The sequence below is a fragment of the Cololabis saira genome, chromosome 17 (genome assembly GCF_033807715.1).
Source record: "Cololabis saira isolate AMF1-May2022 chromosome 17, fColSai1.1, whole genome shotgun sequence".
Lineage (NCBI taxonomy): Eukaryota > Metazoa > Chordata > Actinopteri > Beloniformes > Belonidae > Cololabis > Cololabis saira.
The window spans coordinates 7,622,852-7,648,748 of record NC_084603.1 but is presented as its reverse complement, the minus strand read 5'-3'; the positions used below and the strand labels follow the sequence as shown (position 1 = coordinate 7,648,748).

The window sequence follows — 25,897 nt, the reverse complement described above, 5'->3', positions numbered from 1 at the left end:
ATTTCTCGCTAGAAATGTAATCAAAACGCATTTTTATGCAGAAACTAACTCAAAATATTGATTTTATTCACTAAAAAATAAGAAATGTCCGCCATATTTTTTTTTTTTATTCAGTCCGCAAATGAAGACAAAAAGCATTCTGGGAAAATTTTCTGGCCCTAGTTCACCTAGGGTGCATCTGAAAACCCTCGATCCGTAGGGACAGATTCATAGCCACTACACTAGTTTTCTTCACTACCCCTAGGTGAAAAGAGGAATTGGGACACCACTACCCTCACGGAACGCGCAAAAAGTTAGGGGTAGGGCTGAAAAGTAGGGGGAGTATTGGGACAGGGCCTTACTACTTACTAAACCTCAGATTGTAGATACATACCAGTGTTTTACAAACGTGAAATAAAAAAGTGCAACTGAAAATATTTCCCAAAATATGCAAGGCAAGGAAAGGCAAGTTTATTTGTACAGCAAAATTCAACACAAGGTAATTCAAAGTGCTTTACAACATTACAGGACTGTCTCAGAAAAATAGAATATTGTGATTTTCTGTAATTCAATTACAAAAACAAAAATGTCATACATTCTGGATTCATTACAAATCAACTGAAATATTGCAAGCCTTTTATTATTTTAATATTGCTGATCATGGCTTACAGCTTAAGAAAACTCAAATATAGCCTACTATCTCAAAAAATTTGAATATTCTGGGAATCTTAATCTTAAACTGTAAGCCATAATAATCAATATTAAAATAATAAAAGGCTGGCAATATTTCAGTTGATTTGTAATGAATCCAGACTGTATGGCATTTTTGTTTTTTTAAGTGCATTACAGAAAATAAAGAACTTTATCACAATATTCTAATTTTCTTAGACAGTCCTGTAAAAGCGACAAGACACAAATAAAATTAAATGAAATGATAAGAAAAGAGGTAAAATCATAAAAAGCACAAGTTGTTAAAAAGTAAGGGCAATAGAGTACAACAGGTAAGTATTTAATTTAAGAGTACGCTTCAGTAAACAGTAATGTTTTTAGGCCTGATTTTTTTTTTTTGATAAAAATGTTTTTATTTATTTTTCATGATTTTCTTAGTATCAACGGTGGCATCCACAATGATGTTAAACAAACATTAACACATATTCTCACCCCCTTCCAAACCCACCACTTTGACCTAAGCATTCGATGAAAACAATTGATAATAAAGAAGAACAGAAAAAAAGCTAATACAAAGATAATAGAACAATGGACAAAATAAAACAAAGGCAAAACATAATAATATTATATATATTATTATGTTTTTTAGGCCTGATTTAAAGGAGCTGACAGTTGGAGCAGACCTCAGGTCTACAGGAAGTTTGTTCCACCGGTGAGGAGCAGAATAACTGAACGCTGCCTCACCTTGCTTGGTTCTGGTTCTTGGGAACCACAACAAACCAGATCCAGATGAACCTCAGGGGTCTGGGAGCTTCATAGGAACTAACAGATCAACCATGTATTTTGGTCCAAGACCATTCAGTGCTTTGTAAACCAGCAGTAAGATTTTAAACTCTATCCTTTGATTCACTGGAAGCCAGTGTAGTGATTTCCTGACCGGTGTAATGTGGTCCAGTTTTTAACAGTGATTTCACTTTTATAAAGCATCCGGAGTATATATCATAACACTGTTGTTGCTTCAGATTAGTGCAGATAACAGGACTGTCCTTTAAAGCAGTGGTTCTCAACTGGTCCAGTTTCGGGGCCCTCCATCCCTCCTTCATCACAAGCGGGACCCAAATCAAAGACAATTTTCTAGTTCTCAATTTCATTGTAATGTAGCTTAAGCCTCAGATTGTAGAGAAATATCAGTGTATTCACATACAAACGTGAAAATAAAAAAGTGCAACTGAAAAATATTTCCCAAAATATATGGGTTTAGCTGAGCATGCACTAATTAGATGCACGAATACAGTGTAAATGAGTGAAGTTATTCAGTCATTAATCAAGCATCAAACAGGAAGCTGATGTGACAATCAAAAAATCTCAACAGCCACTTTTAACAGATTCAGGTGGTGTTTTCCTGCAAATACATGAAAAAATAGGGAAGCATATCCAAAAAGGCTGAAAATGATGTAGGTTTACCTGAGAACTTTACCATCATCTAAAGGTACAGGGCCCGGGGCCCACTGAAAACGGGTCTGTGACCCGCCTCTGGGTCCCGACCCACCAGTTTAGAATCAATGGTTTTGGGCAATTTATTGAAGCAAAAAGCAACAAAAGTCCACAATCTCTTCATTTGACCTGAAATCATTCACATAGATCTCTATTTTATTGAATGCATTAAAATGAATCATAAATGACTGTGGTTGCATATATTTAGTAATAAGTGTGGGCTTGCCCTTATTTTTATCCCAAGAATTATATCTGACCCTAAATTTGAAACGGGGATAGGCTATCAATTAGAGATTTAGAAAGAAAATCAAAAAAACAAACAAACCTCAAAACCTTTTAACCGCCCCAATTTAACCATCATAAAAATCCTTTCATGGAAATGATTGGAAATTGCAATTTGGATACAAAGAAAATACATGTATTTAAAACTGAAAGGTACTAGAATTAAAAGGTACATCCTTAAACATCGTAGTCTCAAATGGTAACATGTCGTGTTCAGATTGCCACTTTTGTTCTTCAAGCCTCGTCGCCTAGATCAAACACACAGACGGAAATATTGATTTTTCTTTGTTTCTGTTTTCCTTCATCCAAACAGCCACACAACTGTCCCCTTGAGTTGTTTTTATCCACCATGTGTACAGTGTAAGAATAGATTGATATTTTACTCCAATTTTGCACATGACACCTTTGTGTTGGCTCTTGAGATTTAAGTTTAATTCCTTTTGGTTCTAATTTGATTGATTCTTAAGAGAGAGAGAAAAAGTCAACTGCCAATTTACAAAACTCACTCACTTGTTCCTTGAATCAGTGTGACAGTGAAATCACCCAGGCCAAGTTGTTTATTCATCTTTGGAAGAAGATTTGGGGTGTTAAGGCGAAGAGGAATCAGTCGTCTGTAATTTGAGTGTTTGCTGAAGGGTGGGGTCCCTCTTCTCGGTGACATAACAACAGATTAGATGTGATGAGGAGTCGGGATGCAACCAGATTGTGGAGGTCAGGGTACTTCCTCTTCAACCTCAAACTTTAGCATAATCCAAAAAGCAGGCGTAGAAAACAGTCACAAAAACAAGCACCCTCCTCCCATTCAACAGAATTATTTCATTCCCAAGATTACTTTTGGGGATTTGCTGTGCCTGCCAAGTTAATAGAACAGGGAGAACTGAAAGAAGATTTTGTCCATGTTAATCCATCACATCTAACAAACATCTAATAATGAGTGCTGTGGAAAAGAAAATGAATATTGTTATTCAGCAACATAAATGAACAGGACCTTGAGGCAGGTCTTTGGAGCAAAATTCTTCAATTGGGATACAAGAGTGATACAGACGTTTGGTGTGAGTCGATTCAAAATATGTTGAGATATTTGAAAGTGTTGGTCCGGGAGTCTCCATTAAATGAAACGCACCTTGGGATAACAGGAACATCTGCTCTAGGAAGAGGCAATGCATCAACCAGGGAAGGTTGCCATGACAACCACATCCTCAAAGGCTACATGCCAGGCGATATATAGAACACGATGCAAGATGGGTTATTAGGTCACGTCAGAATAACGGTGCTTAGGAAGGCGTAATTAAGTGGGTCACTGCTACACATGGAAGGAAATCAAATTTAAACAGGAGAAGCATTGTTTTTATTTTTTTTTTATGCATGGGTGGGGGTGAAATCAAATTGGAATGTGCAGTTAAGACTGCCAGTCCAGTTACAAGAGCTGCTATTTTAATCTCATCAGCTGAAGAAAAAAAAGACATGTAGGTATCATTCATCCCGGAGCATATAGTGCTGCATTGGTTCAACTGTGAAAGGAAAACAATCTGATAAGCATGCCATCATATCTGAGAAACTCTTCACACATTTACAAAATATAATACAAAAAAGGCAACATTTTAAGAATGCTTTCTTGTAAGAAGCCAAAGGAAATTAAAATTCAGACAAAAATCAAAGTTTATGCTGCTTAAAATGTAAATATGTGTGTTTGGTCAAAATATCAACAGATATCTCCATTTATGAAGCTGTTAAGGCACTTTTGAAGTAAATTACTTTGCTTAATAAAGTCAAATGCTTCCCTGCATATAAACTGTATAAAATCCTCAGAAAACATAGGAACATCTTGAGTGAATCTTAAATATATTAAGCATTAAAGGCATTTATAACTCCACCATCAAAAGCAAAAGACTGGTGCTACAGTCTGATTAACACTTTTGTGTCAAGCTATGCTTGAAAAGCAAGAATTCACATTTTAATACAACCAAAGTCAGAATCTGAAAGAATAGTGTATACAATAATCAAATCTAAACAATATCAATGTATATTTTACAAAGTTCTTCTTGCTGCAGTCTGCAGATTTCAACCAGTGTTGAACAGCAACTGGAAGATCCTGAGCTTTAATTCAAGCAGGTTGTGAAGCACTTGATCACTGCATCCCTGTCAAAACAAAACAATACGGCTCATTAAAGCGCGTCAGTTCAAAAGATTCAAATAAAAAGGGGTTGTAATTAAAATTATGATCGGTGTGATCAGAAACAAAAAAAAAAAAAAACAGCCACAATTTGATTCTCTCGCTTGTATAAAATTTAAAGTGACAACCCAAAAAAAACAAAAACTGGCCTATATTTTGTTCTAATGATTTGGGCTGGGCTCATCATGAATAAGTCAGTATGTTTGGTTGGAGAAGCACCACAAGCTCACAGTGACGGGGGCTCCCTTTCTTCAGGTACAATTGTATTGAAGGATGATGCAATATGAGCAATCACCATGACAACCACGGATCGTTGCCTACTCTGTTTCTCTTTACACTGTTTGCTCTTGCCATCAGTGTTGCTATGCAGACTTCGCCTGCAGCCACTGTCCAAATTGAAAGGAGTAGGTGTGAAACCTGTCAAGGTTAAAAGAGGCAGCAGTCTGAGTGGGAGGAGGGGAGGTCAGTGGATAGATGTGAGACTTGCTCTTTTAGAAAAAGGCGACGGTTGTTCCCACTGGCCTACAACAAAAATCAACACCACAATCCTCTTATTTCTGCCTTTTTCTTCCTTAAAGAAATTGCTTGATACTATTTTTGCTTTTCTAAAAATGGCATGAATAAATGATCAGCGTGAAGAGGCTTCCCCCGTTTGTGATTACACATCTGAGCAGCAGTAAACTGACAGCTGGGTGGGAAGTGCACATGCAGCAGGTTTTAGTGCCTTGTTCCACAGGCGGTGGAGGTTATAAACGGCAACGAGGTAAAATACATTAAAGGATCAAGTCTAATGACCATGTGGTGTCATGGCCAGACAGGTATAAGTTATTCTGACCACAGACGAGGCTGGAAAGGACTACAGTTTAGTGCGTTTTAATGTGTCACCCAAAGTAGATCAGGATTTGCGGCAGCTCTGTAACAACACTTTAAAAACAACACAGAGCTGAATGATCAAATCTAAATTAAATGAAAAATGAATTAAAATAAGAGGATTAAGGGGATAAGAAATCCATGTTCTGACAAAAAAATGTATAAAATTCAGAGGCAAGGAAGTGACGAATAAAAAAACTGATTATCAGGATTTCAACCATGGGCTTAAAAACCTGGATATCAAATGTGCATTTCTCCAGGAATTTTTAAGGATAAGGACATGGTTTAAAAAAAATCCTTTGTCTCAGCTTTGTTGTTTTCGTAGCATTTGTGTTGGGGGAGGGGGAACTTGGGGTGGTTTCAGGACGTCTCTCAGCTGTCAGGATGGATTATAGGGTCACGCTACACACAAAACACTAGAGGTGCAGCTGCACGGGGTCTCCGGACCTCCACCAGATGAGGTGTCACCCCACTTAAAGCCAGACTGACTAAACAGCATCAAACCTCATTCTCAAGTCTGTACAGACGTACGTGGCGCTCCATATGAGAAACTTTGAACAGTAAAAACTTATGTGACATAGTTCAGGAAAGTATTTTACTTTAAAATAATGATCTGTGGTGGCAAACTACAAAAACTGCTTTTTTTTCCCTATCAAAAATTTGATTTGCTTCACCGAAGATAAAATAAAAAATAGAGTAAAAAGCACATGACTGAGTTATTTACCCTCATTATTTATGCATTTTTACATTATTGAATCCCCAAATAATCAAAATTTTGGCTTTACCCTATAAAGCTTACTGTAAGCTCATTGCAGTGAATATAAAAGCTATATTGAAGAAAAACATTATGATAAATCTTACTGAAAGAGCATTATTCCACGATAAATCATTTCATCTTAATATTCAAGATAAATCAAATACTATCACAGGGCTAATACTCGGATAAGAACGAAACAACCAGCTGCCACTGGCCTGACACCGAGTGCCAACTCGTCATAGCCGGGGATTACAGCCATATGGTCGAGGCAAACAGTGTTAAGAGGTAAATAAAAACATGTTTTTAACCGACGGGTCACTCATGACAGTTTTCTTTTTGTGAGGAATTTAGTGTCACTATTGCGCTTTATTAAGATAAAGAAGGGAGGTAAGAATATGCTTAGGGTCTCGTAAGAGCACTTGGTTTTTAAGTGATTGATCTGCGTTTAAAAGACAAACAGAATCCAGAAAGCAGGAAATTCAGCTGAACATAACATGAAGGGAATATGAATATCACGATGATTAATGAAGACGAGACGTTCAATGTGCAAGTACGTTGTCTTACCTGGCAAATGGAATGTAAGAGATGCTATACCTGAAAGAAAAAAGATAAGGGAACAATTACTGGATATGGTCATTACATTGCATCCATTTTTTTTCATTTAAGTATTACGTTTCTTGTTATGAAAGACCGCAGAGTCTCCCTTAGGCTGTGTAACACTTTCTCAGGTCGGTTTGAGAGAAAGAAGGATCACAGAAGTCCCAAATTATGGTATTGTGGGAATGACAATATATAGACAATTCAATCAAAGTAAAAAAAAAAAATTGTATCAGCCTTGTAAAGCCCAGTTGAACAACTCCTGTGTCATACATGGGATAAAACTCACATAAAACAGAAACATCTTGCTGTATGACACGCTCACCGACAACCAACCACTCCACTGCATGCATGACTCAAAACTACAACAACATATAAACTACATCATCATCATTTAAAGGCATACTCCACTTCTTCTACTGTTGCAGCTGGAATAAAACATCATGAAAGCTGAGGGTTCCTTCTTATGTTTCCGTGTTTATCGTCAGAGTAAATCCTCTTCAGAGCAACAAAAGTTCTTGTCTGTTTGAGTGAAGTTTATTTGCATATCGTGGGTTTATAAGATGTGAGAACAAAGGACTTCATTAAACACTAGGAACTACTATGTTCCACCCCGCAACATTTACAATGTGCTCCATCAAGTAGTGAATACCGGATTCACTTTCATACGGATCGCTCGAATTTGATTGTGAATGAACACACACACTAATCTTTGCATTTATAACTCAGGAATAGATGGATTGCAATGTGTAGTGGAAGCGATAATGATGAAATCTGAACGTTAGCCTGGGCATGGAAAAAAAAAAACCTAATCTAAAAATGTGAGGAGTTTGGGGAAACCAGTGAAAGATTAACTACAACCAGAACTAAAGCAATATAGCCATAAGAAAAAGTATCTAACTTGTTAAAAAAAAAAAAAAAAAAAAAAAAAAATTCATTACAAACTCTGCTCTAATGATTTAAACAAAGTTTCATTCATGCTTACAAACACAAAGGCCAGTGTTGCTTTGTTATCAAACTTCCTCCGTCTACTGTGCGATTGTGGTGTTTGTGTCATTCACTAAGAGTTTGGTAGCTAAAAAGGAGAATTGGGGTCTCCAGGAAAATATCTGGTTTAGAGCGGCAAGGTATGGATGTGTGTCCAAGTTAAAGGACACGGATACGGATTTCCAGGTCAAATGAGTTTAATTAACTGTGGTCTGTAACAATACAAACAAGAGAAAAACGTATTACCGTAATATACCGAAACCAGAATACAAAGTAAATAACATAACTTACATGTTTCATTAATCATTAATGTATTCATTAATCAAATATTACAGCAAATTACTAATTAATATTAACATACCAACTCCAAAGAGGTTTATAAACTATAGAAATGAACAGTAGTAGCATAACTAATATATTACATAAAAGCAGTTTAACTGTAGCTTCAACAAAGTGTGAACGGATAAACATGCTGATGTTCAGTTCACCTTATAATGTCATTTAAGCTCACCTTTAGGCATCTACGCACAGTAAAAACTCAAAAACACAGGTGGATGGTTAAAACGGACGAGGAAAACAGCACCATCTATCGGCAGCCACATGAAGGAAAAGTAAACTGCCTTCGTTTAACGGCGTCGGAACGTAACGGTTGTGGTGCGTTCAGGGACCGTTGGTAAAGTCTGGTGAGTCCAGTAACGTAGGACAATTAAATATACACGTAGAAAAAACGAATAATATAAAATACTATAAACTAATAAACATAAGCAGTGTGGGCTTTCTAACACAGCCGCCCCCGAGTGTCTGCATGGACAATCGAATTCAAGGTAGAAAGGCCACTCAGGTAAGTGTATCCCCAACTTCATCATCTTCAAGCTTAGGGAGCTGGACTAAGCGAGCTACTGATGTAGGTCCGATCTTTGACCTTCATGGTAGCAGTCTGGAGGCTTTCTAGGAGGTCTAAATGCACACATTGAGTAGTCATGCATTTGAACACTATGCCCCAGCGATTCTCTGTCCGACGTCCAATCTTGACAGAAAGGGGGCCGAAACAATCGACACCCCTTGACTGCTTCCCTCCCCCGCATAATCCAAAACTGGCGACACAGTTCAGCCAGCACTGTCTTTGGTCCAGGATGAAGGGGAGTCTCTTCGAAATCCTGGATGATGAGCTTAGTCGGAGGATGCTTTTGGTCTAATACGACCGGGTGGATGGCATCCGATTTGAGCTGCTCAGCTCGTCGAAGTCTCCCTCCGACTCTGAGGAGTCCTGTCTCCTTATCATACTTGGGACATAAGGATCCCAAACGACTGTTGGTTGGTAGGGGTCGGTCAGACATGAGTGCCTTGACCTCCTCCGGGAATGACCCGGACTGCGATTGGTTTAGAAGGAGATTCTCTGCCTTGATGTAACCAGCTGCTTCAGGTGAGCTAGAGCTTGGGTCGGCCGCCCCATGTAGGGATCGTGCTGTTGCCTGCATGAGGTTCTTCCATGTGGAGAACGTGCTGACATCAGGGAGTTGAGGACTGGAATTGCATGTCCCGTGGCCACAGAAAACTGATTTCTTCATTTCGCTATCCTCTGGTTCTGGATAGGCTGACGGGCTAGCTGGCCATTGATCCTCGGTGTGACGCAAGAACTTCGGGCCTTGGGGACAGAGGTGTGGTCGGGACAGCTCCTTCAAGGTCTTGCCCCGCGTGATATCATCAGCAGGATCATTTTCCACGTACCTCCAGTTGCTCTCAGATGGCACCACTGCTACATAGCTCGTCTTCTCCAATTTCTGGATCTCCTGACAGTATACTTTGGCATGGTCAGAGTCTATGGCGAGCCTCTGCTCAGTATTTCGAAGGCTCGGCAACACTGCCTCCATAGGAGCCTGGAGAGTTGTGGAATTGGCTCGACGAAGCAGCGGTGTAGCGTATCTCTGTGTGCCATCAGCAGTGACGCTGACAGTGGATGTCTGGGGTAGGGTTAAGGCTTGCTGATCCTGCTTAGATCGGGTTACCTGCTTCTCGCTCACGTAAGGCAGCGTATCGACCTGCCAAGGACGCTCAATGTTCTTGAAGAGCTCACTGGTCTGTGAGACTGTTGAGGTGAACAGACACTGATGCTCTGATGCAGGAACTTGGTCAGTGCTGGTGGGACCTTGAAGAGTCCAGCCAAGCTTGGTGTGGACTGCAATGGGTCCTCCTGGTGGGCCCAAACGTACTGGCTCTATAGGTGTCAGGAGATGAGGCATGTCAGATCCGATAAGCAGAAGGGGTTGGACGTGGTCCACATGAGGCAAAGGTAGGTTGCGGAGGTGTTTGTATCTCCGTTGGAGAGTTGTCACTGGGTAAGAGTGCTTGGAGAGACCCAGGGTATCACATGTAAATGCCTGACGTATGTGATACTTCTCACCAGGTTTAGGCAGGGAGGACACATGAAATGCAACTGAAGCACCGTTAAGCTGCACTACCTCTTGGTGAACAGTCCGAAGGTTGAGCGTTTCAGGCTCTGAGGTGAGGTTGAGGTGTTGCACGGCTTGTGGCAGGATGATGCTTCGCTCCGATCCATCATCAAGTACTGCATAAGTCTCTAGTACTCGATCTCCATTATGAAGAAGGACTTTCACGACCTTCAGCATCACCTTTGGGGACCTGTTCGGTCTATCTAAGTACACTCTTGTACTCGGAGTGGTCACCATGAGCACACTCTTCTGGATTTGCTGGACTACATCATGCAGTGCTGTCAGATGCTGCTCTTTGCAGGTGTTGCAAGGTCGCTTGAGGGTGCAAAAATCAGGCTTGTGAGATCGTCCGCATTTCCAACACCGCTGTCCATCAGTTATCCACTTCACGATCTGTCCTGTGCTCAGTTTCTTGAACTCTGTACAGGCGTTCAGGAAATGCTCTTTAGTGTCACAATGGGGACAGTAAGGTTTAGGTTTAGATGAGGGCATAGGTTGTGGAAACCGTCCCTTGGAGCCTTGGTCGTCATTGGCAGTGAGGAAAAACGCTGTAGGTTTCTCTTTTGATTTATGGAAAGCCCGGTGATCTTTATTTGTTGGCTTGGGAGATTCGTAGTTGTAGAGAGCAGCAGCTCGACCTGCTATGCGCTTAGCCTGGGATTTCCTCTGTAACCAGGAGCCCAAGTCAGATAAGGTATAGGTTTGGTCAGTACCTGTCCGAAGTATACCTTGGTTCAGGCAGTATTCCACGAACCCATCGCGATAGCTTGGCGGCATCTTACTCATTAGTCGGTCGACATGAGATCCACATCTTAATTCATAGCCGTTCTGTCCCTCCAGAGTCCTAAGCATGCCTACCAGTGATTGGATAGACAGGGCGAAGGCATCAAATGCTTCGGAGTCTCCGAACTTGAGGGCTGGAGTGTTCAGAATGGCGCCCAGTTCACTTTGGACAAGCTGACGGGGTTGCCCATACTTGTCCTGTAGAGCTTGGATGGCCATGGTGTACGGCCTCGGATCGTGCATGTAGGCCTTGGCCAGCTGGAGTGCACTTGGTAGTTTCAGGTGTCCAAGGAGAACTTGGTACTTGTACTGCTCGTTCAGGTGCTGATGACAGTTTAACAAGTTGTCAAGGGCCATCTTCAGTAGAGCAAAGTCACTTTCTTTATCACTGTCGAAGAAGGGGATCATAGGCTTTGGAACACCGTAGGATGATGCAAGGAACAAATCCATACTGCTTGATGCTGCTTGGACAGGGTAGGAGAAAGCTGCACTAGGTTGGTAGTGCTGCGGTGGGTGAACTGCATATGGTGTATGCTGTGCCTGATATAATGTAGCACCTATAGGAGCAGGCTGATAACTCGTAGGTGCTAGATTAGTAGGCAGGGATGCTGAAGGAAGAGGTGAATGTGGCGCTGGAGGCTGAGCTGGAGATACTGGAAGCAGAGTCGTATGGAGAGCTGGATGTGGAGCCAGAGCCGCAGGGGGTGGAGCCACAGACACTGGAGTCGGAGCCGCTCGGAGAGCTGGAGGCGGAGCCACGATTTGCGCTGGAGGTGGAGCCACAGATGCTGGAGTCAAAGCCGGGTGTAGAGCTGGAGGCGGAGCCATAGACGCTGGCAGAAGAGCTGGAGTCATGCCTGCTTTTCCATCATCTGAGGGAGGAGGTGAGGCACTGGTGCCATGAGTATCCTGTGCTTTCTCTTTAAGTAGAGAAGTAACCATTTTGGCTATCACCAGTTCATTCTCTCTCTTCTTTAGTTGTCGCCGTTGTTCCAGTTGTCTGGTTAATGACTCTCGGGCTGTAAGGGCTTCCTCCTGTAGCTGTTGGGCCTCTCTGGCTTGAGCTTGTAGTCTCTGACATTCAAGTTCGGCCTGTCGGTCATCTTCCAGCTGCTGCTGCATCTCCTCCAGCTCCATCTGCTTCAGTCGCTCTTCGAGCTGGGCTGTTTCCAGTTCTGAGAGGACCCTGGAGGAGAATCTGCTCCCAGACGAGCGTGTTGAACGTGTTGACCTGGAACTGGAGCTCCTCTGGGATGAGCGTGTTAGCTTACTGCGTGCACATTGGGAGGAAGGAGCCCGCTGTGTGGTTTGGGTTTGTCCCTGAAAGGGGAGAGTTGCAACCACATAGTCATCCAGGTACGCTGGAAGGCATCGTTCTCTCCGTGAGGCACGTTGGGGTTCAGATTCAGCTCCGGCATCCGTATGTGTAGGTTCCATACCTTGGTTGGTACTCTAATCCGGCTCGAAGGACCATAAAAAGGAGAATTGGGGTCTCCAGGAAAATATCTGGTTTAGAGCGGCAAGGTATGGATGTGTGTCCAAGTTAAAGGACACGGATACGGATTTCCAGGTCAAATGAGTTTAATTAACTGTGGTCTGTAACAATACAAACAAGAGAAAAACGTATTACCGTAATATACCGAAACCAGAATACAAAGTAAATAACATAACTTACATGTTTCATTAATCATTAATGTATTCATTAATCAAATATTACAGCAAATTACTAATTAATATTAACATACCAACTCCAAAGAGGTTTATAAACTATAGAAATGAACAGTAGTAGCATAACTAATATATTACATAAAAGCAGTTTAACTGTAGCTTCAACAAAGTGTGAACGGATAAACATGCTGATGTTCAGTTCACCTTATAATGTCATTTAAGCTCACCTTTAGGCATCTACGCACAGTAAAAACTCAAAAACACAGGTGGATGGTTAAAACGGACGAGGAAAACAGCACCATCTATCGGCAGCCACATGAAGGAAAAGTAAACTGCCTTCGTTTAACGGCGTCGGAACGTAACGGTTGTGGTGCGTTCAGGGACCGTTGGTAAAGTCTGGTGAGTCCAGTAACGTAGGACAATTAAATATACACGTAGAAAAAACGAATAATATAAAATACTATAAACTAATAAACATAAGCAGTGTGGGCTTTCTAACAGTAGCAGACAGTCTCTTCAGCTTTCAACCCGAGAACTGGACTTTGATCAGGTCTGTGGAGGTCAGTAGTGAAGTCTTCCACCATAATCACCTTCACACAGACATCCGAGCGTCTGTGTGGGAGTACATTATACCAGTGAGCTGAGAAAGAGCCTGGAATGTGTGACTTATGGTTGCCTTGGGAACACCTTGGATAGGAAAGACACTTTTTTTTTTTTTTTTTAAAGTTACAAGGCTAATGCCATCGTGCTGACTGACGCACTGTAGTCGTCCATTCCCTTCCTCCTCCTAAGTTGCTGTGGGCTTGTGTTTCCGTGCTACTACATGCTGTAATTGTATTTGTTGGGGCTGAGGAAATGTGTTATAATTATTGGACATACAAGTGCCGACATGCCTATTCACATTATTCATACCTAAACGCATTATTCACTGCGTTGACTTATCTAGTGGCAACTCAACTGAAAATGAGCGTGAATTTTTAAGTAAAAGAGCTTGAGGACTCTTAAATGTCTGAGGAAGGTGACTTCAGAAAATAATGGTTTTAAATGATTTAATAAAAAAAATCTAATATGTAGGTCTGCATTATTTTTTTTACACAAAATGTTTCTGGTGGACCAGAAATTCTGATTTAATGATGCAGCAGAGTCAGTAATTCAGCTGACCTGGTTCCAGCACTGCAGTGCTCTAAACACCTACTGCAGTGCATTAGTGAACTATGACATTAAGCTAGCCAAGTAACTCCTGAAAATGTGTCTTCTGGATTTCAAAAAAGCAGAAAAAAAAGTGGCTGGTGCATTTAAATTGCAGAAAAATTAGAAGAATAACAGGATTAATTTTAGAAAAAGTGTGATTCCACTTAGAAAAATTTTGATTCCACTTAGAAAAAGTGTGATTTCACTTACTCAAGAGAATTCAAAATTGATTAAAGGCCAAGTTAACAATTGCATAGTTGTGTACAACTGTACATGCTCCAATTTTAGCTGATCTTCTGTAGAAGCATCACTAACCAGAGGTTAGAGGGCTATGCACCCACTCAGATGACTCACTGTGGAATGAGTTTGTGCAGAGTCACGCTGATGAAAAGCTCAAGATCACCAGCAAGAGTTTTTCAAATCTTGACAGATTTCCAACTGTAGCCCTGTTAGATTTCTGTGCGCGTTTATTGTTTGCTAATTTTCCATTTATCTTGAATCTTTATAATACTTCTTGATTTAAGAATTTTTCTTAGGTTGGATGGTTAATGAAACAATTTTCATTACTGTGACAAACTCAAAGCAATTTTACATCACTGCTTCCTCCCTGAAGCACCATATAAACCAGTACTTTTCCATTTGAAACCATTAAATTTGTGTTACACCGGCCATCCACACTACTCCACTAATTTATATATATTTCTTGATAAACAAAAGCTTCACTTTATGATTTAATTTTCTGGGTCACTATGTATCCTTCCCTAATTCCTTAAGCTTATATCATGGGACCATCGCCGGGAAATACCACACACAGATATGCTTTATGACGTGTAAGCAACAGTGTGCTGCTGACTTTGTTGTCTTTGGTTATCAGCTGTTACAGTCAAAGTCTGATTTAAAAACACTGTAACTTCCTACATGCTTAGCAGGAAAGCCATTACAAGCCATTACGAGAACAATCAGCAACAGAACGTATATTTCCAGCAGAAGTTTTGTACATGAATGCCCAGTGAGGATATCTTACGTATTTTTTTAACCATTTAATAATTGACTGGTACCATGTGCTCTGTGCCAATGATGTCATCTTGACGGCAGGTAAATATCCCCACACTGACCCCGGACTTCCTATTTGTTTACTAGCCAAATATATACTGACCTACTATGACAGCTGGCAATTGGCCTACTAGTCTTCTAACAAGACCAAAGGCTCAGCCTCATTTCAACAGGTGTCACTGTCTGCACTGGCAAACTACAGCTTATACACAAAACCATGGCATTTATATTGGCAAGTATATTGGCAGTCTGAACTGTAAGAAAAATAAAAAAGATCAGCATCAGCAGTATGACAGTGGTCATATAACGTAATATTGACCCCAATTATAGTTTCAGCCAAGCACATGCCCACACCGGGGTAATCCACTCGACTCAGTGACACTCGGCTCAAGTCAAAGCAACTGCAGCAAAGCTCTCTAAAGAGACGGGCTCATCCCAGTCAGTGGGAATGATTGATTGTCAATTGCACTACAGAAAGGATTCGGCAGGAAGGCCACACTTACCACGTCATTGCCAAGAACTGCATAATACAGAAGATGATAGCCAATCCCTTTTTATGCCACTGTCAAAGGAAACACAAAAAGTATATATATTTTTAGCTGAAAATATAGTAAAAAATTAGAGACTTTATTTGGCTTTGTAATTTGTTACATATACACTTACCCAAAACACTGCACAAAGTGTTAAGATGAGACAGAGCTGGGGGAGAAAGAACAGGAACTCTTTCATTTATTTGTTTTCTTTTTATGGGTACAAGTGGCATTTAATAAGGGACAAAAGATTTATTTTAATATTTGATAAGAAATGTAAACTTTTATCAGAAAAACTCATCAACATGTACACACTTGAACAACTTTGTTGGTTTCCACAAAGAATGGAAGGTTCAGCATGGTCACTAAAATCCATTCTGAGGCCAAAGTTTTTCTGCAATAAAGTATTTTCTTGGGGGTTTTAAGTTTTTGGCCATTGTCCTGTTGAAAGACCCATGACCCGGGACTGAGAACAAGCTCTCTGACACTGGGCAGCACATTTCACTCCAGGATGTCTTGATGGTCTTGAGATTTAACTGTAGTGGCACAGATTCAAGACACCTTGTGGCAGACGCAGCAAAGCAGCACCATAACCGAGCCTCCTCCATGTTTCACAGTAGCTACAATATTCTTTGAAAGAAAAAAAAAGAAAGAAAGAAAAAGCTTTGTGGCTTGTCAATATGCTTTTGACAAATTCCAATCTGGATTTTTATGATTTTCTTCAACATTGGAGTCTTCAATCAATCATTTTGGCTAAAACGGTAACGGATGGTGTGATCCGACACTGATGTCCCCTCACCTTGGAGTTCACCTTGCATCTCTGCAAGTTGCTCTGAGCTCTTTGGGCACACTCATCAGAGTGTGAAGGGTCTTTAGACCAAAGAGAACCCTAAGGGCATGCCAGATGGCTCCGATTGGTCATGAAAAAGAAAATGAGTTACTTGTAAGAGGAATGACAGCAGGAATGTCGGTGTGACAGTTTACTGCAAAGCTCTTTGCTTCATACTATCAGTCTTTTCAAATTGTTATCAGTTTTCCTCTCGTGGCCACATCCAAGGAAGTTAGCAACAGTCTAAACTTCTGCCTGTCTATGATTTTATGATCTTCTCAGACATCCCTCTCCTCTGCTTTCTCTTGTCCATGTTCAGCGGAGTGAACACCAGGCAGACCAAAGAAACCTGGTGATAACTTCAATCACCATTCAAAAGCAATTTATGATTTTCATATGTCCATTTTCGCTGTTAAGAATTATGACTTTTGTGAGTTTCAAGTTATTTCAGTAACCATTATGTTTTTTTTTTTTTTTAATTTAATGGAAGGATACCAACAAATCTGTCCATGTGTACACTGTGAATGTTAAATATACTGGTATAGTAGAAACCGGCTGGTATGTAAGACCTTCAAACACGGTACAAACTCCATGATTATGGGCTGTCACAGACAAAATATAACAGTTGTGAAAGAATCATAAGGATATCCTTTGTCCTGGCTCTAAATCGGAGGCCTTATGTCGTACACTGCGACTACGTCGATAACTGCTATTACAACGGTCCTGAAACCAAAGATCGACTGCAATCATTTTCTAACGGTTTCAGAAATCTTAAGACTTTGTTTACCGGGCCGCTCGGTGGCGCAGTGGGTTAAACGGCGGCTCATATACTGAGGCTACAGTCCTCCTCCTGCAGCGGTCGCGGGTTCGAATCCAGCCCGCGCACCTTTGCTGCGTGTCTTCCCCGTTCTCTCTCTACCCCTTTCCAGTCTGCATCTCAATAAAGGGCCACTAGAGCCCAAAAAAATCTTAAAAAAAAAAAAAAAAAAAAAAAAAGACTTTGTTTACCGAGTAGTCAATTAAAATGCAACATTAAATGACGTATTAATTGATGAGACCAGACCGTGAGCAGGACCGCATTCTCCCATTTTCTTTTTTCTTAAAGTATTTTTGGCACACACATAAGCTACTACAAATGTGTGGTTCATTATCTTGTTTTGCTCTTTTGTGATTGTTTTCCGTCAGCGCATCCTGATGATACTATTCCACATCACATCGGTTGAAACCTACCATTTAGAAAGTTTCACCATCGTACCGTCTAGACATACCATTTTTGAAGCTGCATGCAAGATTAAGCATATGCAAGTGGTAAAATGGGAAATGTATCGATCCTACATGACAGTGCATGGGAGCCCTAAACCACAAGGTGATGACTGCCAAATCTCTTACAGTCTTAAACAACTATTTAACCAAAGTATAAATGACATTCAGATGTAACATCAGTATAAAATGAATCATCTAGCCGGATTTATGAAATGTAATAGTGAGAAATAGTTTACCAGCATAACAATGGTGGCTATGAGTCTTGTTGGTTCAAACATGCGCTTCAGTTGTTTTAGAGGTCCCATTAGGAAGCATGTGCTTGAGGGGGAGAAGAAAAAAAAAAAGTTACATTTAGTTTACAGAGTTTACTTAGAGGTTAAGCTAGTTCTTAATTTAACAAATCATTGTTACATTTTGCTTCATTTTAGGTGTATTTTAAATTTGCTCTTTCCAGTGATCAGTGATCAGAATGCAAATTCAATACTGTAATTAATTTTCATTTTTATAGGTTCAGCCTTAGTCTTTGATCTTCATACTGACTCAATTATCAATATATCTACAATCATATTGATCCACTGTAACATATAACAAAAACGTTGCTATGATCGACACCATAATGACACATTTGTAGGCTTGTGAAACATTAACTTATTATGTTAGTGAAGTTAAAGAGACAAAGGATTTCCCAACCAACGAGGCACACAGCTCTCTGCTCGGCACAGCTGAGTGGGTAGAGAGTGTGTGGGCTCTCACATCTGTTAGATGAGACACAAGAGTAGTGTGTGTTGACGCAGACTCTTTCTACTGATCTGATGAGAGGGATTTTTCTTTTTTTAAGCCCTACTGTCAAATGTGGCATAAAAACATGATGTCCACGTACAGGCTGCTTCCGCTAACCATAAAGAGACGTGTCCTTTTGACCGTTTCCTTGACCGTAAAATCCAACATGTTATTTGAAATCAATTACAACAGGGTTTCTTTTTCCCCAAAATGAGGTTCAATTCAACATGTTTTTCCTAACAATAAAGGCAAAATGTTAAAACACCCTTTACTAACCTTCATTTGGAGAAAGAAGAACTGAGGAAATTGAACCGTCATATTACTTTACCCTGTTATTGTCTCACAGCCACATAACATGTATTAGAGATGCACTGAGCCACTACTTGTGGGTTTTGATAGGGTTCTATTAAGCTTAAATAGTAAGGATAGGATAAGTCAAGTGGGGCTACTGCAACATTAAAGCTTTATAGCTTAATATTCAATCTGTGCCAGCTTCCGATATCCAAATTGTGAGTGAATAAATCAAACCGATCCCATCTCTAACATGTAGTTACCCAGAATCCTACTGAGAGAAAACTGAAATAATGGACTCCATTGTATCCTGATACAACTTACCACATAGATGCAGTTCAACAAACACTAACGCTGTTATAACAGCCATTCAACAAATCCTTAATGCAGTTTCAATACATGCTGAAATGGCCTTTTAAATGCCTCTGTTGGTTCAGTATGAACAACAAAATGGAAGGCAGATGCTTTTTACGGGAGATACAAACATTATCTTTGTGAAGACATATGGAAAGGAATGAGCATCTTTTTACTCCAAATCTTCTCCCTTTGAATGTTAAGTGAGATACTTACAATTTCTGGAAAATTCTGCAACCCTTATCCCTGGATTATTTTTATTTTAATCTGTTATCAGCTAAATTAATATTTATTTTTTTTTTTTTGTCTAGGGTAAGTACATTTTGACAGCAAATCGTGTTTTCCAACAATTTCATTTACAATATTAACGTCTCAAATACCCAAGTATAACCTCATCACATAAATTAATATTTTGGGGCAGAAACAGGAAAACCTATAGTTCAACATCAATAAATCAGTGTCTAGGCTTCTAAGATACTTTGAAGTGCAACAGTCTTAAAAGTAAAATAATTTCAGTGTATGGGCTCATCATTTGTTATTTTCCTATTAGTGCAACACGTTAACTTAACTGTGACATCTTTATATCAATTCATTGCAACTCAAATACATACATACATATGTACGTACATAAACTGAGATAGATTAAATACATTAGTCTTACCTGGACAGAGCTGAGATGTTCCCTAGAGTGTAGAAGACTGCAAAAAGCTTGATGCCGTTGGGGAGAAACAGCAGTGCCGAGCCCTGGTAAAGAAGCAGTTTCTGTCAGCTACACAGAATATCACCACACTTCAATAAGGACATCAACGATAGCAAGAAATAGCCATATAGTGCAGTAAAATTAATGATAGACTCTAATAGGAAATAGGATTTACTTTGTTTATTTATCATTTTTTTCTTTTCAGTGAGAGAAGGACAATGATTTTGTGGGCTGTGTTATGGTTCTGAACAGCAGCTGCATCCCTCTACTGCGAAACACAAGAGGTCTTTATACAGTGACTACTGTTTGGATCTTATGGCTACTGAATGCACATCTTTACTATATAACTGGCCAGACGTCATTCATCTCCCCGAGTCTGGCTCATTTGGCTAGTCTGAATGCTCCATTCTGTGCTCAAACATTGCCTGCTTCCTAGTTTCTAGCGGGGTTGGAAGAGCTGCGCTTCTTGTGCGTGGTACGTTTCCACATGTATGTAAAGAGAGAAATTACATGCAAGGCATGCATGAGATATAGATTAAAAACTCAAAGAAAAAGCCCCAAGTCAATAGCATGTCCTCGTGTTTTCTGTGCTGATTCTCTGAAACAAACAGGCACTTAATGTAATGTCATGATGACATACGTACAATTGGCAATCATGCTGTGATTAGATAAAATCCCATTAGCGGGAGTCCTTGGTAGTTTTACTGGGGCTTGACCATTACCAGCAACTAAATATTTCAGGAACCGTTACAGGACCACCATCTCAATGCACATAAACAAAAACTCAGCAACACTCCTGAGCTCCTTCTATATTTATTTATTTGTTCTTGTTAATTTTTCTTCTTTTTCATTATCTCCTTTTATTTTACTCGAGGTAAGCAAACAGCAAAACTGGTGCGCTACTGCTGCCAAGTGGAATGGAGTACTAGTTTGCTAAGACAGTGGATCCTAGATCCGAGACAGGGCGTCTGAAAGAACTGAGTAGGGGGTCAGTCCTGTTACAGTTCCAGCCTCCTAGGTTTTACCCTAGACTCCCGCCAATGGAAATGGAAAATATGGAAAATGTGAGTGTAGGCCAGCAGGGGATACTGAGAGAAAGGGTCAAGCATGCCTGGGCATGACGTGGTACAACTTTGCTTGTGTGATATCAAATTGTTTTTAATAAAATACTACGACCAATCAGTGTTTAACAGTACGAGATGATGCATAGTTTTGTAATACATGTGTAAATTGTGCAGTAAGCAAAATGTTTGAAACCTGTGAGTGGTAACTGTAATAATACATACACATGTATTTTTAGATGTCAAATGAATGAATGAATTAATTAATTGTCTTTATTTCGGTCTTGTACAAGTTATTTTACAAAACAAAATGAAAAAAGTAAAATAAGCATTGCTTTTGCTGAAAAGGTGTAGGCTGAAGCCGTAGTTTATAGTGCCTAACCCTAACCCTAACCCTAACCCTAACCCTTTTTCTCTTTTGATCAGCTTAAATCTGAGACATTAGCATTAATCCGTGGAAACAAACAATGCATAAAGAAGACAAAAAATAAATAAGACAAAATATAAAATTGACCTTTCACATTCTGTGTTTGTGTCGTCAGCAAACAACACTTTATATCATTTATATATGAACAATTTAGGACCTAGCACGGAGCCTTGTGGGACACCGAAGGTGACTTTTTCTAGTTCCGATTTTACATTATTTAATTCAACATATTGAAATCTATCAGCGAGTAGCTCTTTATCCACGAATTGGCAATCCCTCTGACACCATATATCTCTAGTTTATTTAATAAAAGATTATGATCTATGGTATCAAATGCGTTCTTAAAGTCAATAAACACCCCCACTGTATATTCCCCTTTCTCGATAGTTGAAATTTCCTCTACTAGTTCACAGCCATTGAGGTGAACCTATTACCTCTGAACCCATATTGATGATTACTCAGCAGATTGTGTTTATCTATGAATTTATCAAGTCTATTGACAAACATTTTTTCCATTATTTTTGAGAATTGAGATAGTAAGGAAATTGGTCTGTAATTGTTGAAAAGGTGTCTATCTCCGTTTTTGAAAATGGGTATTACTTTGGCGGTTTTCAGTTTATTTGGGTAGATTCCAGTTTGAAATGATAGGTTACATATATAGGTCAGTGGTTTTACTATGTTTACTATAATATTTTTAACTAATGACATATCTATTTCTGTCCAATCAGCAGACTTTTTTATCTTTGAAATTATGCACAATATCAAGTATGTCTATTTCTTTAAATGTACAGAGGTGTACAAAGATCTTTCAACTGTGAATTTTACAACCCAGACCAACAAACAGAGACAATGTGAATTACGAGAGATGCTTTAAAGCAGTGTTCCCCAACCTTTTCTGTACCGTGGACCGGTTCAATGTCTGACAATATTTTCACGGCACAATCTAAAGGTGTAGCTGATGAAAACTAAATAAAATGACACGATCGGCATTAAAAACTGTGGTATTTTCTCTATTATAATGATAATAGAGAGAATGAATAATAATAATAAAACATAATTTTCGAAAAAATAAAATAAAATAATGGAAATTGGAAATTACTTTTAATATGAGTATTTCTATAAATGTGTTTTTATGTTTGTTTTCTCATTAACGTTATTTAAAGCCAGGCTTTTATTTTGTTATATATTAAGGAGACCGATATTTTGAAGGCGAGACCTTGTAAACATCCGGCGCTTCTGACTTTAACGGCAGTAGAAAGTTTGTCTGAAAGACTAAACGAGTGTCGGGAATGCTAAAGTGGAGCCTAACTGACACAAAAAGCTCCTGCTGATAAGGATTTGTGCAGATTGTATGTTGTATTTATGTCCAGCTTGAGTTTGGTCGCTCATGTATTGTGTTAACAGTAGCTTTATTGCCGACCGAGCGAACAGTCGTGTCGGTCTGTATTTAAGTTAAATTAAATTTATATGAATGTAGAAAGACTAACTGTTTTATTTTACTCCTTTATAGCTCTTACGGTGTGTTTGCAGTGTATTTACATCCAAGGAATACACGAATCCAGCAAAACCCGGAAGTCGAGCGGCCGCCATTACTGCGGTGGCGGCTCCGCTCCTCCGCTCCAGCCCATAGACATAGACATATATACGTATATAGATCCATGCTCCGCTCCCATGGATCTATTACTCCGCTCCCTGCCAGGCTCTCTTAATGTATTTGTATCATCGGAAAACTCCTGTCCCGGTCACGTGCATTTGTTTTGATAGTGAACGAAGACGGGACGGACTTTTCTGTTTCACCAAGTGAACAGACGGAACGCAAAAAAAAAAGATAATAAACTGCTGCAAAGGAACTGGAATTTACCGGGATACCTTAAACAAGGAAGCCAGGGAGCGGTATATGGAGAAATGATGAGGATGAGGATTTAGTTCTGCACAACCCACGTCTTACTACCTTGTTTAGTGTTTGGCAGCTGCTTTGGTAAATGTTTGACTCGCCATGTGTTTCAATAAATTTGTATAATAGTACAACATACAGTACATCTTTTTTATTACTCTTACTTCTCTTTTCTTTTTTTTTTTACCGCTATATTATGCTGAAGAGGCTCCGATGGCGTGAGCAATATTTTTCTTTTCCTCGTGAGATTATTTTTTTCTTCTGCAGCTACAAATAGAGTTGATATTTTTTCCTCAACAAACTAGTTTTATCTGAAGATTGGGGTTATGTATGTATGTATTCTGTATCATCCGGAGCTGAGATAGTTCTGCCCTTCAATTAGAGACCTGTAATTGCGTTTTTTTTGGTCACCGGACGCCAGGCGATCAATAAAATATTCTTGGATACCTAAAATAAAACAAAACATAAACAGGTGTTGTTGTTGTTGTTTTTTTTAAATCACTTAGCCTTTCCATAATGATTAAATGTCGTGCTGCTAACGTCAGCACACGTAACGTATGCTATATTACAGTGTTTAATCATACACTCCCTTATCTCCCTATTCCTCTATTCTTTCCTGCTTATCGCTCAAACAAATCATTATTTATAAATTAACATCAGCATTAATTTAAGATACCTTCATTATTTATGGAAGGCCACTGTCTAACATCATCAATCCAGCTATAATGATGCTGTAGAGCATCAGGTTACAATAACAGCGCTGCGGTGGCAGATTGACACCTGCCACCGCAGCAATGGCGCCGCCGCAAGATGGCGGCACACACAAACCGGTCGCCGGATTCGTGTATAAAAACATTGTGAACCATCAGTCGGGGCTACAGAAATTATTTTTTCTTTCTGTGCGGCCCGGTACCAGATGACCCACGGCCCGGTACCGGGCCGCGGCCCGGGGATTGGAGACCACTGCTTTGAAGTACTGGGAACAAGAGTATGCAGCTGGGACAAGACTTCCTCCCATCTTGATATTGACCTACTGCTGCATGCATAAACTGTATCAGAGGTTCTGGATGACTCTGATCACTAATGGTCATTATAAAACCAGACGAAAGAGCCACGTTTAAGAGACACTCACGAGTATGGAACACAGGATTCCTGCACCAAAGCATATGGCGAACCACTTCACCCTGGTGCTGTAGCTGAGAGTGCTGGCATCAAGGACCTGGTGAGAACAATAAGAGGATGTCACAAGACAAACCCTAATGACCTGCACAAGGACCCACATGTTGTGTTCTGCCATTTCAAATATGCATGGCCACAAATGTTGCTTTAATCCACAATCACAAGCACCACTGATATTTGACAAAGAATTACCAGGTACAAGTTTACAACACTGCCTTAGAATTAAGAGCACAAAACACAAACGTCAAGTGAGCGTCCTTACCTCATCTGATCCGTGAGAATGCGTGCAAAAAGTGTAAACAAACACAATTTGTTAAGTCTAACAGAAGGATATGATCTTGATCTTAAAACAGACAGAGCTGATATTTAAAAAACAAAATACTTATATCACGTGTAAAGCCCTGAGGGGACTGCTGTCATTAGACAGGGAACTTCCCGAAAATAAAACCACTTGAACATTTTTAACACCTAGTAACTAAAAATAACTACTTATATAGGAAATGCAACTATAATGTATGTTTATAAACTGTGGCGCTTTAATGGCCAGTTAGCACGAAGGCTCATTTATGGTTCCGCGTTACACCAACGCAGACCTTACGGCGACGACGCGTATCTACGGCGTAGGCTACGGCGTAGGCGCTGCGTCGATTTAACGCAGAACCATAATTCAGGCTTTAGCAGTTCATTACCTGTGCGGTGAGACCCAGCTCCTCGTTTTCCTCCTGGCCGCTCAGCACACGACGAAGCTTGTCCATTGCTCAAGAGCAGCCAGGCAAAACTGGTCAGGAAAAATAATGTCTAAAACAAAAAAATAAGCCAAATTTGTACAGTACAACATGTACGTGTTCCGTGACCGTGTAGAAATGCTGGCTGCTGCGGCAGCAGGCTGGACTTCCTGCCAACTTCCTGGACGAGGGTTTTCTCGTAGAACTGACTCAGGATCGGTTTAGTCGCAGGCCAGCGTGCGGGTAACCAGGGGCAACGCGCTGACGACTGACCTCAGATCAGCTGTGGATGACCACTTCCTCTTAAGCGTTAACTGTCGCCTTCTGGTGAAATAAAAGTGAAAAATTATGACATTATGACATTTTCTACGGACGGACCAAACTTCCGGGAGTATGTACACATTTGTGGGGTTGTATATCATAGACGCCCCACCGAGCGCTGCTGCGATAGGTCAACGACGCCGCCATATTGGATATGGCAAGACTGCGCTGTAAACTAATACAAGTAAATGGGCTTACTTTCATAAAGCGCCTTTCTTCAAAGAAATTTACGTTTTACGTCTCATTTATTCATTCACACACGCACTAATATAATTGGGAAACAGTTAGGCACCTCATATAATATATTTAATTTTCTCAGATGGCAAAAATAAGAACTTTATTGATCCCACATAGGAGTAATTCACGTTATATCAGCTATAGAGAACGAAATAGTGCCGAAAAACAATATATATCCCCCCTCACAGAAATAAGAAAAATATAAAAACATATTTTCTCATCAACAAAACAAATTTAAAAATTTAAAAATAACAAAATAACATATTTGAACCATTTTTCAGACAATAAAATAAAATGGTTCAAATATGTTATTTTGTTATTTGAAACATTTTAAATATGTTTATGTAAAATAT

General features: G+C 39.8%; 1 protein-coding gene across 1 annotated transcript; it reads right to left on the bottom strand.

The window, feature by feature from the left end:
• Positions 1–3,749: 3,749 nt before the first annotated feature.
• sft2d1 (SFT2 domain containing 1) lies at positions 3,750–25,221 on the bottom strand. Its single transcript, XM_061745107.1, has 8 exons — positions 24,951–25,221; positions 24,215–24,301; positions 19,662–19,744; positions 17,812–17,893; positions 15,617–15,652; positions 15,457–15,515; positions 6,789–6,818; positions 3,750–4,563 (listed from the first exon to the last, which is right to left on the bottom strand). The coding sequence occupies exons 1-8, from the start codon at positions 25,014–25,016 to the stop codon at positions 4,524–4,526; spliced, it is 483 nt and encodes a 160-aa protein (XP_061601091.1). The 5' UTR covers positions 25,017–25,221; the 3' UTR covers positions 3,750–4,523.
• Positions 25,222–25,897: the final 676 nt, after the last annotated feature.